Genomic DNA, 14,710 nt, shown 5'->3' on the forward strand with positions numbered 1-14,710 from the left:
ACAGCTAGTCCTTTTTTTCTGTAACATCACAGTTTTACTTTCATACTATAAATGAGGTTAAGCTATTTATAAATGAAATCTTTAGTACACTTCTAAAAACAATTCGTTTCCACAATGCAATTCTGACATCAATTTCCGATTCTTTAATTTCTACTGAGTAAGAAACCAGCAAACATGAGCCTCCTTCCACATATACCAAAATGGCTGTTGGGAGAAGCTTCTTTTTCCTCCTCCCCTTTCCAGCTGCTGTCCTCCCTGGAACATACTCCTTTTCCTCTTCTCTCAAGTCCCTTCAACAGTTACTTCTTGTAGAACCGATCCAAGCTGAAAGGTCAAAACTAAACCTCATACAGAAATGCGAAAATACCTCATTCTCATTCTATGTAGAAGTAAAGCTTGGAGGAAAATAATCAGCCGAGCATCCACATTCTTAGGTTAACGTACAAACGCGGTGCCACAGAAAGTTGCTTCCCCATCACCCTCAGCCTTGAGGCCATGGCCAGAGCCCCGTTTTCGCCAGCTGGTAGGATGTTTAACAGGAGCAAAAGTCAAAAGAACTCGCTCCTTCCTCACACACCCCCCAGAAGATTCCCGCCCTGCCCCCCAAACCTAGTGTTCTTCCCCGAGACATGTCCCTGTGAGAGTTTTACCCATGTCTGGGTCTTACTCTTGATAAAACGGGGACTCTGGCCTATCTAGACCCCAGCACTGTGCCCCGGGCGGCTTCGCTACTGCTCCGGAGAGTTCCCTCCTGCTGAGGGATCGGAGTCCATCCGTCACTGCAATCATAACTTTCCAACCTGTGCAGTTTCATCATGTCCAAAGGCTGGAGCCAACCCAGCCTTATTTACTACCGCTTGTCTGATAGGCAAGTCAGGGTTCATTGTTCACTTGCTACAGATGAGGAGATGAAGGTTCGAGAAGGTTTAAGTGGCTTACCTGACGGCTGATGTTTTGTTGACTGTCCATCATAGGCCAGGCCTGGTCCTGGGCTAAGGCAGCATTTGCACGGTCTCGTTCAAGCTCCTAAGTTACTGCTGGGAGAGATGGGTTATTTCCATTTTTAGCAGGTGAGGAAAAGAGTCTTAGGTGATTTAACTTGCCTAATGTCAAATCTTTTTAAGAGCGGGAGGGAGAATCTTAAGTAGATTCCATACCCAGCGTGGAGCCTGATGTGGGGCTTGATCTCATGACCCTGAGATCACCATCTGAGCCGAAATCAAGAGGTGGTTGCCTCACCACCTACTGAGCCACCCAGGTGGCCCTAGTCAAATCTTTTAGGTAGTACAGACAAAACTTACCCAATACATTCAGAACATGTTCTGAGAGACTAATGCACTCTTGTTTGTACCAGTGGCTGACACAGGAAGCAGAGAACACATTCAGAGGACTTGACTTCTGTTGTGGACTTCTCCATGGAGTAGGGAGGGGAGTGTCTCAGAGAGCTGAGGCACTACAGCATACAGATGGTGGCCCTGAACCCTGCATGCTGAAGGTGCTCAATGAACAGCTGACACACCAGGGTTTTAAAATGTTCATTCTGGGGCACCTGGGTGGCTCAGTGGGTTAAGCCGCTGCCTTCGGCTCAGGTCATGATCTCAAGGTCCTGGGATCGAGTCCCGCATCGGGCTCTCTGCTCAGCAGGGAGCCTGCTTCCCTCTCATTCTCTCTCTCTCTGCCTGCCTCTCCGACTACTTGTGATTTCTGTCAAATAATCTTTAAAAAAAAAAAAAATGTCCATTCTGCCAGATGAGGAGGAAACCTGCAAAATGACTTCAACTTGCTTTTATTAGAGAAACGTAATTTTGCTTGGAAGTCCAGAGATTATGGAGGACAACCAGTGGGAGGGAGGGTGGTGAGGAGATAATTTAGAGGCTGAACTGGATTTTAAGTATTTTGTGAGTCAAAGCGCACTCCTACAGCTAAGGTTCTGACACTAAACCCTCACCTTAGGACAAACGCGACGGCTAGGTTATCCAACTGGCCCTTCTGTGTCATCACCAGCTCTGTGATTTGGGAGCTATCAGTTACCGATAACTGGGATTCTTCTAGTCAGCTAACAGCCCGCATGCAAATAAGGACTGTTTCCGGTCTTTGGGATTTATTTAAACATATAAGTCAAGTCAGAATATGTTTCTTAACATAAAAAAATCTTTATTGCTGTTTCAGCTTAAGAGGTGAGCGAAAATATTTATTCTTGCCTTAACTTGTTGCTCCATAGTGTCACGGAATGTGGTTTCATTTGTTATCTTCTTCTAAAGCAGTAAATAAATAAATAAATAAATGGGGGGGGGGCAAGAAAAATCCTAAAGATGCTTTTGGTTAAGAAACTAATTCTATATACAAGTTAGAGAAAATTACAGTTTCATGCCAAAATAAAGTATTTATAAAATAACAGGTATTCCATTTTAAAACAAAGCCATGAAAAAGATATTCCATTTTATTTTATTTATTATTACTGTTATTGTTATTTTTTACAAACAATAGATTTGCTGCAACATGCTCTGGCTCATATTATTGAATTAAAAAATTTAACACATTTCAAAAATATCAAAAATACACTATAATGAGTCTTAGGACTACAATACAACAAATGATTGCACAAAACCATAAGATATGAACTCACTGTCTGGATGACATCCACTGGCAACAGTGAGAGAAAACCCTAGAGCATCTGGGAGAAGTGCGTGAAATTCAGAATACAAGGAGCTTCTGTGTGACTGAATGATCACCAAATGAAGGAAATAGCAGGATTTCTTGTAGCTGCTTTTCTCAATCTAGGAAGTGCTTGCCCAACTCCGGGGCAAAAGTCACTAACTGGAGAGAAAGATGAACTCGCCTCCATGACTGGGGGAGTCTGAAAAGGCCCCGCCCGGAGGGAAGTAAAAAGTGACGCGACACAGTTCTCTAGTGATGCTGCAGGCATCACTGAATGGCTTGGAGGCTAATTATTTAATAATTGGTACATTTATCGGTAACAGCCAAATGCTCCCTTATGGAGGTCTCTTCATTAATAATTATTGAGTAGATAGAGAAGGTGAGCCTGTGGCTTCCAAGTACCTGCTTTTGCTGAAGGTCTACGTGGGAAGAAGAGCAATGTTTGAGATTCAGTAGATACGCCTAACCAGCTCTGTCTCCCGGAAAATAGCACTCGCTACAAACAACTGTAATAGCACCCAGTGATTACCAAGCTCTTGTGTTGGCTCTTCCGTACACCAAGGAATTAATTCATCAGCTTATTGCACACAGACACTCTACAGTAGTATAATAACGCCCTCACTTGCATGAGGAGTGCCAACTCAATGACTCTACGGTAGACTCGTAATGACACAGTGGCATTCAAATGTTCAAAAAATGAATTTCCAACCCATTAGGATAAAAATAAGAATACCATGGCTGCCAAGACTCATGGATTTTTCTTTCTTCCATGGGACTCCTGAACTGCTCCCAGAAGCAGGAGTGATACCCTTTCACAAATCCTCTTACAGTTCTCTATTAAATGGGAGGTACACACAGAGACCTGAGAATCACCCAGAGGCCAGAATCTCCGGGCTAGAGATCAGTGGTACTCTGCCCACCTGGGGAAAACATCCTCTGGGTAAAGTCCTGGGCAGTAGATTACATTCACCTGGAGACAGATTCCTGGATTTCACCATGTGACAACCTAATCAGATCACACGATGATAAATGACCTCATAGGTCAAGAATTCTGTAATCAATTTTTGGTAACGGACTATGGCCTTCTTACCCTCTATTTTAATACAGAGCAATTATAGAGGGAAATGAATGAAAGGAAGTCACAGAAAAGAGTAGTTTGGTACTAATGATATGAAAGCCTGTATGAAAGGTTTTCAATGCAACCTAGTGTTTCCTGAAAATGAATCAACCATGTAAAAAGAACATATGAAATTTTAGAGTTCTTCTGATGAAAAAGTAAATACATTTACTTTGGGTAAAGTCATTTCCGAACTGGGTTTCATGGTGGTTCCAATAAGTAGGGCGGGAAACAAAGATAAGAAAAGGGCTCACAGAGATAAAGAACTATTTTTAAGAAGCTATACTGTGAAAGTGGTATATTCCCAAAGTAACTTTCTTCTGCAGACAGACAGCATCAGTGTTTTATAACTCAAAGATTCTGCTGTCCGGGTAGCAAGACGTTTCACGTCACCCACCACTATTATTTTGGGCTTTTTCTTCATTTTCATTTCTCCTTCATCTCCCCCCCACCATTTCCCCATATAAAAATAGGGCAGCAACACACAATTCATTCCCCCTTTTCTAATAGCATCTAAACTTTGCATGAATCATTATTTTCCCTACTTCAAATTAAGCCCTGAGTTCTGAAACTTTTTAGTAGCTGACCAGTAGTTTGATACAGAGAAGTCAAGATTTTCCTGACAATATGGGGACTAAAACTCGGATTCTTGAGGGGTTGAATTTCAGAAAGCCACTGGCGTGGTATAGAACCCCCCAAGAGTGAACCCCACTCACACACACACACACACACACACACACGGATGTGGGGCCTCTGAGAAGATGAGGACACATAACCATTTGTGGACAGGTCACCTGGTTTTCTACTATTGCTTTAACAAAAACTTCAAAAACTCCCTCAAAGATATAAATAGATGGACAACCAGATCTATATATATCTCAACCCTATCTTTAACATTTTGTTTCTCATAAAGCAAATTCATGGTTCCGCACTATTATCTTTTTAATTGTTAAAGTATTCTAAAAATTCAAAGCACATTCCCCATCGGGTGAAATCAAGCAATGTCAAAATTTTATAGGAATAAGTAGGAATTAGTTTCCTAAGTAAGTCTTCTAATGGAAAAGGCAATAGAACAGAAATATGGAAGGAACTGCTATTTGCTAGGGTTATGTGGAATGTGCAAAAATACAGTAAAGTAGGAATTAGTTTCCTAAGTAAGTCTTCTAATGGAAAAGGCAATAGAACAGAAATATGGAAGGAACTGCTATTTGCTAGGGTTATGTGGAATGTGCAAAAATACAGTAAAGTAGGAATTAGTTTCCTAAGTAAGTCTTCTAATGGAAAAGGCAATAGAACAGAAATATGGAAGGAACTGCTATTTGCTAGGGTTATGTGGAATGTGCAAAAATACAGTCAACCAGGTTTTCTGTAAGCTTAGGATTTTTCTAACTAAGTCCTCCTTCCTCCTCCTATTAATTGAGCCTCGTACTCCGAAACCATGTGAGGTGGATAAGCAGTTTTCAGAAGCGTACTCTGTTCATCATTAAAGATGTGAACTCATTTCTGACACTTTAGGAAACGATCTCTCTGCTCTAGAGTGAGAGAGGGACCATGTCTAACCCATGAGCTCCGTCCACCCGTCTGCTCTCATTCAGCCTCAGTCTGTGTAGAGTCACCTGCTACACTCAAGGTTACCTGGAGGCAAGCAGCATCGGCCTTGGCCCTACATGTGAGGAGGCTGGCTGCCAACTCCATCACACGTTGTGGGAAGAGGCCAGTCCCCAAATACTTCTCTTGTGATCTCCTGGGCAATTCCTGGCAGGTGTCAACACGTGTCAAGGAATTAGATCTCTTTTTCTGACTGACGGGGAAGCAGCCTTAATTCTCCTTCCTTCCCGATCTTCATGCCCGAAGATCCTACTCCCCCAAGTTTCCCAGGAGCTTTCCCAGGCTGCCCTCCAACAGTTCGAAGACTGCCCAGGGCCCTTCCTGGTACCCTCACAGAATGCTCCAACACCTGATGATCATTCTGTCTACAGACAAAGGTGCCGGGCTGCCTCTAAGAAGATTGGCTCGAGTGCAGATTCAAAAATAAAAAGTTCACAGTCAATGAAAAGTGCTCTCATTACATTACATACATAAATTATCGGTTTGATTGGTTCTACATTTCCAATAAACATCATTTCGAAAGGCTGTATTCTCGTAGAGAAGAATGAAAAGCCATGTGACTAGTCACATCACATCCCATCAGTTAGGCTGAGATATAAGGTGATTTCTCTGTCACAGAGATCCATCAGCAGCAATTAGTAAAGAGAATCAATCTTCAGTTATTTCCTCCACAGAAAAAGTCCCTTTCCTGCCCAGGCAGGCAAATTCTCAAATTATCCTAGGAGAGAAAGGGTTAATGGCAGGTGGTAGGACTGATACAGAACCACACTGGCTTTCTTCCCAGTAACTCTGGGAATTCCAATGCAGGTTAAATGTGAAACTTAACACTGATGGTGTTTATTAGCTTATCCCGGAGCAGGACCCTGATAGCTCTTACCACGTTTGGCTCCAAGTTCTACCCCCTCGGCTACGGTTTAGGAAAGCAAAAGCACCGTGCCTCCGGTAGGATCCCTACCCTGACAGGGCGCAGCCTTGCCCAACGCTCCGGCTCCCGGGGGAGGGTTACAGGGCCGTGTCAAACTCCTCCGGGAGCTCGGTCCGATCCTCTTCGTGGGGCTCAGGCTCGGGTCTGCTTTCCTGGTGTTGCTTCATTTGCTCTTTGACTTCTTCCTCCAGGTCACGAGGTACAACAAACTGATCCTCCGGCTCCAGCTGAGTCGGGGCAGCGAAGTAGCCAGTCTTCTTCTTGGGTGCTTCTGTGGCCACTTCAATGAGGTTCAGGCTATCTTCTAGGGGCACGATAGAGCCATTCGAGAGTTTCTTTCCGTACAGACAGGAAGTGGAGGGGGACTTCTGTAACTCCATCCTGTCCTTGCTCCCTGGCACAAGTATGCCACTATTCACACTGTTCTGTCTTCGGATCCCAAAAAACGATCCTCTAGCATGTTCCTCAGGACACGGGGTAGGAGAATTCTCTCTCAGAGTGGGAGAGTTCTCGAGATCCCTTCCCCGACAGCAGTGGATATCTACTTCGACTTCTACTTTGCTGCCATTTGTTATGACACCTTCGACAGGCTGGTCGTCATCACTGTCCAGGCCATTGTCAGACTGGTTACTTGAGAAAGTCGCACAAGAAGGCTGGCGCTGAAAGAGCGCGGAGGTGGGTGTTGGGTGGAGGCTGCAGCGCCTCTCCGGCCTTGGAAGCAAGCCAGCATCCAGCCCGACAGTGTTGTGTTCGTCAGAAGCGGTGGACCCCACCTCGCTGCTCACCTCTGAGGTGGACATCTCGCTGCCGAACTCAGAGGCAATGCCACTGCTGGAGGAAGGAGTGGTTGGCTTGGGGGGGTCCTTGAGGACAGTGGTTGAAGCAAATCCCACAGGACCTGGGAGAGTGAGCCCATTCATTTCACACGTGCACCCTTCCTCTCCAATGTTCAAATAAACCACCATCGCCCCCACATTGTCCTGACAACCATAGCTCTGGGCTAACGTGCACAGCTTCTTGGCAGCTGCTAATGGGTCCTGTACATGGCGTACTGCGTCGACAGCTTCTGTGTATGACAGGTGTTCCCACAATGCTTTGTTTCCCAGAATCAGCAACTCATCTTGAATGGTAAGTGGAGTGGCAGATATGTGGGGTTTAGGGAGGATCCAAGGGTAGAGGTATGTACAGCCCAGCATCCGGGTACAGCAGGTTACCCCGTTCACTTTGTTGTCCTAGGAGACAAGCAGAATGCAAAATTCTGAGTAACAAGCAACGACGATACACAATTTCTTATCTTTCTAGATCACAATGCCTAGTGCTCTATAGTAAAAGAGAACAGACAGGTATGGTTTTTCCTCAGATCTCTATAATTTAAGTGGACTTACAAAAATGAATGTACAGAATTCTTAAAGGACAAAGTATCATGTGATTATTATACCAAATAGGTCACAGGACTGGAGTTAAAACCAATTAAAATTAAGTGGTGAAAAATTTAGCACCTCCTTTTCAAAAGATACTGGCTCTCATAGAAGTGCAGGCCTCAGCATGTCCTTAAACAGAGAAACATCTGTCAGGAAAACAATAAGCAGGGCTGGTATTAACCCTCCATCACCAGTATCCTCACAGAGGTGGGTCACTAAAAATGGTTTCACATTAAAGACACAGCTGGGACAGAAAAGATTCAGTTAGATATTAAACAGCTAGGAGAATCTTTGTAGTGCAAGCATTAAATGACCTCTAAAGCTATTTAGCCTAGAAAAGTCAAGTCTGAATTCCATGGCATAATTTACCTCATCTGTAAGGGCTGTACCCGGAATGAATAGCAGATCAAGTCACAATGGATAGAATTCTAAACTTAGAGGAAAAAGAATAATCCTCTTTTGCTGGTTGGGAATGGTCATCTGCCAAATACTTTGTACTGATTTATTTTTAAGATAAAATCAAACAAAACCTCTAAAAAGTCATCAATATATTTGTTTCAGAGCTGTGGTCATTCTCTGGGTAAAAATCTTGGCTGTCTCATTTACCAGAATCTGTCACAAACTCTACATTTTATTTTCCTCATCTGTAAAATGGAAATAAAAGCACTTCTTTCATGGGGATTATTGTGAAAAGTAAATAAAACAAGAGTCAAGTGCTTAGCAAACAATAAATGCCTGTGGTTTAAAAATAATTCCTGCCTGCCTCTGGCGCCCCAAGAAAAACCAAAACATTATCTAAATCCTGGGAAAAGAGATTATTCAAACACAAAGTTATCTTTTATCTTTCCTTTGTTTTGACTGAAAGACCTTCCTGAGACTAATGCCTTGGTCTACCAGAATCTCCTTAATATCAATGCACACTGTAAGGGCCATTTTTATGGTTTTGTGTTCCTCGGGTGGAATCTCCTCTGGGTAATCCTTACACAGAATTCTGACAGAACAGACAGCCCAGAAATGGACCCACACAAATATGGTCCGTTGATCGCTGCCGAAGGAGTAAAGGCACTTCAATGGAGAAAGGACTTTCTGGTCAATGAATACGGCCGCAACAGCTGGGCATCCGCATGCAAAAAGCAGAAAGGACTCTAGACACTAAGCTTACATCTGTCATAGAAATTAACTAAAACCAGACCCACCTAGATTAAAACATGAAACTTCTAGAAGATAACACAGAAGAAAATCTAGGTGACCTTGAGTTTGGCAATGAATTTGTAAACACCAGAAGCATGAACCCATGGAAGAAAAAAAGGTAAGTAGGACTTCATTCCCAACTAAAAACTTCTTGGGATATGCCTGGTTGGCTCATTCAGTAGAGCATTTGACTCTTGATCTTAGGGTCATGAGTTCAAGCTCCACATTGGGTGTGGAGCCTACTTAAGAAAAAAATTTTTTAAAATTAAAAAAAATTCGTACTAAAACTTCTGCTTTTGCAAACACCACCATTAAAAGAGTGAAAAGAGGGGGCGCCTGGGTGGCTCAGTGGGTTAAGCCGCTGCCTTCGGCTCGGGTCATGATCTCAGGGTCCTGGGATCGAGCCCCATATCGGGCTCTCTGCTCAGCGGGGAGCCTGCTTCCTCCTCTCTCTCTGCCTGCTTCTCTGCCTACTTGTGATCTCTCTCTGTCAAATAAATGAGTAAAATCTTTAAAAAAAAAAAAAAAAAAAAAAGAGTGAAAAGAGGAGCGCCTGGGTGGCTCAGTGGGAAAGCCTCTGCCTTCACTCAGGTGATGATCTCAGGGTCCTGGGATCGAGCTCTACATTGGGCTCTGCTCAGCAGGGAGCCTGCTTTCTCCTCTCTCTCTGCCTGCTGCTCTGCCTACTTGTGATCTCTGCCTATGTCAAGTAAATTAAAAAAAAAAAAAAAAAAGACTGAAAAGACAGACACAGACTGGGAGAAAGTATGTGCAAAACACATGCTGATAAGGACTTGTACCCCAAAATACACAATACACAAAATACACAAAATACACAAAACTTAACAACAAAGAAACAATTAAAAATGGGCAAAGCATCTGAGCAGAATTCCACTTTTGCAGTAAACAGTGTTCTCATGCAATTACTAAAGTCTCTTTGAAAGCAAAAATGTGATGCTAATTACTAGAAAAGGAGACAAGCTATAAAACAGTAGAGATACTGATGCTTCATTATTAAAAAGCAAAACCAAACCACCAGAGCACACTAAGCTGGACACAATATAAACAGTAAAAATATCTTAAGACTTTGCACTTCAGAACACTGATGTTAAACCGCAGAATTTTTTCTTCTTCTATTTGGAATAACAAACCAGAGGAGTTGGAAATTAACCAAGGGAGACATCTGCATTCAGTTTATGTGCTAGCTATCAGCTGAAGGATCACAAATTAGGATTTTTCATTTCTAATCTGCCTTTTCTTTTTGTTAGTCATTAACTATTCATTAGATCTTCTAGTACTATTATCTGGATTGGATACAATTTACCAGACTTGATGGGAAGAAAATGGACCTTCACTGCCTGTATGCAGAACAGCGTTCAGTAGATTTGGAAAGCAGAAGCAACTGGTAGAGAGTGAGATTCACCTCTGTTATGATGGCTTTCTGGTCCTTCACCCTTTGAGCCTCCTCTGGGTCCTGCTCCAGGCTGAAGACTTTCGAGAGGGGCACTGGCTTCCCACTGCGGCACAGGACCGCTTGGCACGTGCCAACGTTGGCTACAGTCAGGCTGAAACTACTTGTTGGGTCGGCAGTGTCGGGGCGGATGTAACAAAGGAGAGCGGAGGAGCCCAGCTTCTGGCCGGCCATTCCCAATTTCCTATTGAGGAGAAAAAAAAAAAAAAAAGAATGAAAGAAAATGAAGTTGTCAAAGCAAGAAGCAGTCCTTTGTGTCCACGTGTTCCTCGTTTCTCTGCCGCATGACTAAGAGCCAGCTACCCGGTGTTCACCTGAAGGCAGACTCTTAGCTACAGGACACGACTTCCACGCACAGCTGACTGAGAAAAGAGATTTTACAAACAGGCTGAGGGTGGGGGAGCTGGTGAAGCTACATCTTTGTCTACAGCTTCTGCTTGTGTCTGGTCATAGACTGTTTTTTCATTCGGTCACTTTTTTTTTCCCCCCAAAGATTTTATGTATTTATTTGACAGAGAGAAATCACAAGTAGATGGAGAGGCAGGCAGAGAGAGAGAGGGAAGCAGGCTCCCTGCTGAGCAGAGAGCCCGATGCGGGATTCGATCCCAGGACCCTGAGATCATGACCTGAGCCGAAGGCAGCGGCTTAACCCACTGAGCCACCCAGGCGCCCCTCATTCTGTCACTTTCAACTTCAGCCCATCAGAAGTCACCTGGCAGCGGGCTCATTAGAACAGATGACTGGGCTCCCGCCCCAGAGTTTCTGATGCAGTGGGCAAGGAGCTGGCCCAGTAATCTGCTGTTCTAACAAGTTCCTAGTGGTGCTGAGGGTGCTGCTCCTAGCACACCACTTTGAGAACCACTCACTTAGGCTGTGAGGTCCTCCAAAGAAGGACCACAACACTCTCCCTCCGCTATGTCCCGTACACACGGCATCCATCCCCTCGCACCTGGCACACGATGCTAAGCACAGAGCAGATACTTTGAGAAAGATCCAGTTGCAAACTCCAGCTTTGCCATTTGCTCACTGCAGATCCATAGCAAGATATTTCTCTGAGAAATTTTTCTGAGCAAATACCCATTTCTTTGGCTTGTTTGGAAAGTTAAAGATATGGTAGGAGAAAGAGAGACTGGTCTTCTGCCTGGCTCTTGGGGGTGCTTCATAAACCGAGTTCTCTTTCCCAAACTCTTTCTTTTGCCAAGTTCCTAGCTCAAGTCCATTACTGAAAAATAGACTCCTTTCCCAATGTCTTTGCTTTGTGTTATAATGAGAGGTAATACCAGCTTGGGCTCCAGGCTATTCCATCTCAACCTGGATGATACAAGGTTATAACCTTTCATTTGTGCACGGCCTTTCCACAGCCCACCTAATGTACATGAGGCTATATTAGCTACTAAGAGATTTTCAATAGTTTGGTTATATAGTTTTTGCCCTTAAGTGGCTGATTAACTGGTAAATCCCCAACAAGAAGTATTCTAAACACACAAATCTGATCAGTGCTTATTAACTTTTTGTAGGTCACTGAGTCTGTGAAGAATCTTACAAAAGCTTACACACCACCCAATGTATAAATGCACTAATACACAATCAATCTTCTACACACGATTTCTGGATTTTCCAGATCCTCAGCAGCCTCTGGGTTCAACAGGGAAAACAAATGGCTCCCCAGGCTCTTCAAAGGACCAATGTCCTCAGGCTCCTGGGTGGCTCAGTCAGAAAAGCATCAGCCTCAGGTCAGGTTGTGATCTCACAGTCCAGGGATGGAACCCCACGTTGTGTGTGGCTTCACACTCAAGAGGGAATCTGCTTCTTCATCTCTCTCTGCCCCTCCCCATGCTCGCACTCTTTCTCTCAAATAAAAATCTCTAAATAAATAAATAAAGGACCAAAGGCTCCACATTTCTCCACGCTGGTCCAGAGAACAGTCGTAGCAGAAGGATCAAAGTGAGATCTTGATCCTGTACCTATAAATTTAGACCCTGCCCTTCTGGCTTAGTGAGATTTACGTTCCAAAAGTGGAACCGAGTTAGGGATTATTCAACCCACCTGCTTACCTGTGAGATACCAAGAAGGTGTTAGCCATGAACACCGTGTCATTTGTTGACTGCTGCACTTCTTCCAAAAGCACGTCCGCCATGGTACACTGGAGCAGGCGAGGGAGCTCCTCGTTCCGGTCCCCGTCAAACATGCCGTATACCGCGCCCACCCCCTCTGCAAAGTTATCCACAGCCAGGGCAGAGACACACAGCCTGTAACACAAACAGGAGAAAAACAACCATCAAAGCAAGTTATGGTAAAAAGGAATCTTCTCCAGGTAGCCTTCTTTGAAAAGTATGAACTACGGGTGGAAAAAACAGTAGCAAATTCTAATCTACATGTGAAAAAAGTATGAGGTAATTAGTAGCACCTGAAAGAGCTGATGTCCTAAGAAACGGGGGAATTCAGCCACACTCATGGGCAGTACATACTCGCTTTGCGGTGCTGCCGAAGGCTGGGAAGAGTCAACGTTTTCCTTTAGTTGTGATTAAGAACCAGTGTGGTCAACATCCTTCAGCCAGAGACCCCCAGGAGCACAACTACAGCGGAGCAAACTAGGCTTCTTACGCCTCACAGCAAGGGACAATGCCCACCACAGAACTCTGGGGTGAACAGGTAAGGGCGTACTAGAAAAAAGCCACAAGAGGGTTTGGGCTTTCGTTGGGTCATTTTGGGAAAGGGCTGATGAAGTGAGCCAAGATTAGGTGCTGTCGGAAAGTGGGGTTGTTCTACGGCTGGGTATCTCAGTGAATCTGATCTATACGGAAAGATTAGCGTGAGGAGAAAGTAGCGATCACCGTTTTAGCCGTGAGAGGGGATGTTTAGTATTTTGTGGACTGTGCATTCATCTTGGTTTTGTCTCACTGCACCGTGCTCTCCGAGGGATCTTCTCTCCTGCTGGCATTCGAGGATGTGTTTATGTCCCACAGGAATCAACTTGGCCCAGCTTTCAGCCCCAAATCAGATGTCAGGGGCTGCCTTTTTAATTTTTCCCCATGGCCAAGATACTCACTTATTTCTCTGCCCTGCCATCTCAGCCAGTCCATGGCTCCAGAAGGTTGATGTAAGTGTAGCATCGGTGGTTGGCAAAGGTTTCTGGTCAATTTTCAAGGTGGTGATATGGCTGTGGAAAGTGCACGAAGGGAAGATGAGACCACATAGGCATCTGTGTTTCACAAAAACTATCCCCAAAGAACATGTGTTTTTATAAAATCATTTGCTGACAGACAAGACTCATCTCCAGAGAGAACGAGGAAAGTAGTGCGCAGACCCATGGGCTAAGGAGGAGGAGAAAGAAAAAGGGTTGGAGGAAGATATAGGGGCCAAATTTTGTGGCAATTGGTACTGTTCATTTCAATGAAAAACCAAGCACATCCAAAGATTTCCAAGCCTTAGCCAACTGTCTACTTAAATATTCTGATACAATGAAGGCTTGGTACAATGAGTGAGGTTGCATCACCTCTTAGATGATGTAATGCAGTGTAATCCAAACCTAAAATGTCTATGTACAGATATTCAGCGTGTGGCTGAGCAGTACCCATGACGCTGAGTTCCGATATAAATGGGCTGTCTACTGGATAGAATATCTATCCATAACTGAATTAAGTAAAAGAACAGAGGGGCTCTATGGCCTAATTCATTTTATTTCCTTTAATGAATCAAGATCCCTACAGACCTCTACAGGAGATCACCGGCATGGCTGACGGAATTAAAAGCACATGTGGATTCAGTTTCAAAATTTTTCCTACCTAAATGTGTCCAGCGTCTTGTGTTCCAGAACCAGATTTGTATTTCCAGTCAGGTCAAGGTCTTGTAAAGTAGCAGGCAGAGCCTCGGGAATCAGGATTTCTGTCAAGTCATTGCAACTTAGGTCTACAAACTGAGAGGAAAATGGGGAAATCAAGAGAAAATACATCACAGACAGTGAATTCTTAGATCCCTAAAAGTCCCCTACCATACCCTCAAAGGAAATAATTTCTTCCCAGGAATCGATTAAATTTGTTGTGATCCCAAACTGCCACTTTCTTCTCCTCTACGAGAAGAGAGTGACCTGCCGTTTCCCCAGCAGGACACCGCTCCGTCACAGAAAAGTACCTGGATCTGAGGCAACTGCAGTATCTCTGGGAAAATACTGATGTTGTTGGAGTGCGCCACAAGGGTGTGAAGCCTTTTGCAGTTGGCTATGGTCGTGGGAATGGTTTTAAGCTTGTTGCCACTTAGGTTCAGTTCTTCCAACTGCTCCAATTTATTTAGTTTGCTGAAAAAGAAACAACCACATAGCA

At 44.1% G+C, this 14,710-nt stretch overlaps 1 protein-coding gene across 2 annotated transcripts in view; it reads right to left on the reverse strand.

The window, feature by feature from the left end:
- Positions 1-5,025: 5,025 nt before the first annotated feature.
- PHLPP2 (PH domain and leucine rich repeat protein phosphatase 2) overlaps positions 5,026-14,710 on the reverse strand; it is a 74,004-nt gene continuing 64,319 nt past the window's right edge. For both annotated transcript variants that reach the window (XM_059152031.1, XM_059152030.1), the window contains 6 exons: positions 14,523-14,685; positions 14,177-14,307; positions 13,441-13,551; positions 12,446-12,640; positions 10,344-10,575; positions 5,026-7,540 (listed from right to left, as the gene is read on the reverse strand). In XM_059152031.1, the coding sequence (XP_059008014.1) occupies positions 6,386-7,540; positions 10,344-10,575; positions 12,446-12,640; positions 13,441-13,551; positions 14,177-14,307; positions 14,523-14,685 (1,987 nt within the window). In that variant the 3' untranslated portion in view covers positions 5,026-6,385. The remainder of the gene's footprint in view (positions 7,541-10,343; positions 10,576-12,445; positions 12,641-13,440; positions 13,552-14,176; positions 14,308-14,522; positions 14,686-14,710) is intronic.

This window comes from Mustela lutreola, chromosome 16 (genome assembly GCF_030435805.1).
Source record: "Mustela lutreola isolate mMusLut2 chromosome 16, mMusLut2.pri, whole genome shotgun sequence".
Classification (NCBI taxonomy): Eukaryota; Metazoa; Chordata; class Mammalia; order Carnivora; family Mustelidae; genus Mustela; species Mustela lutreola.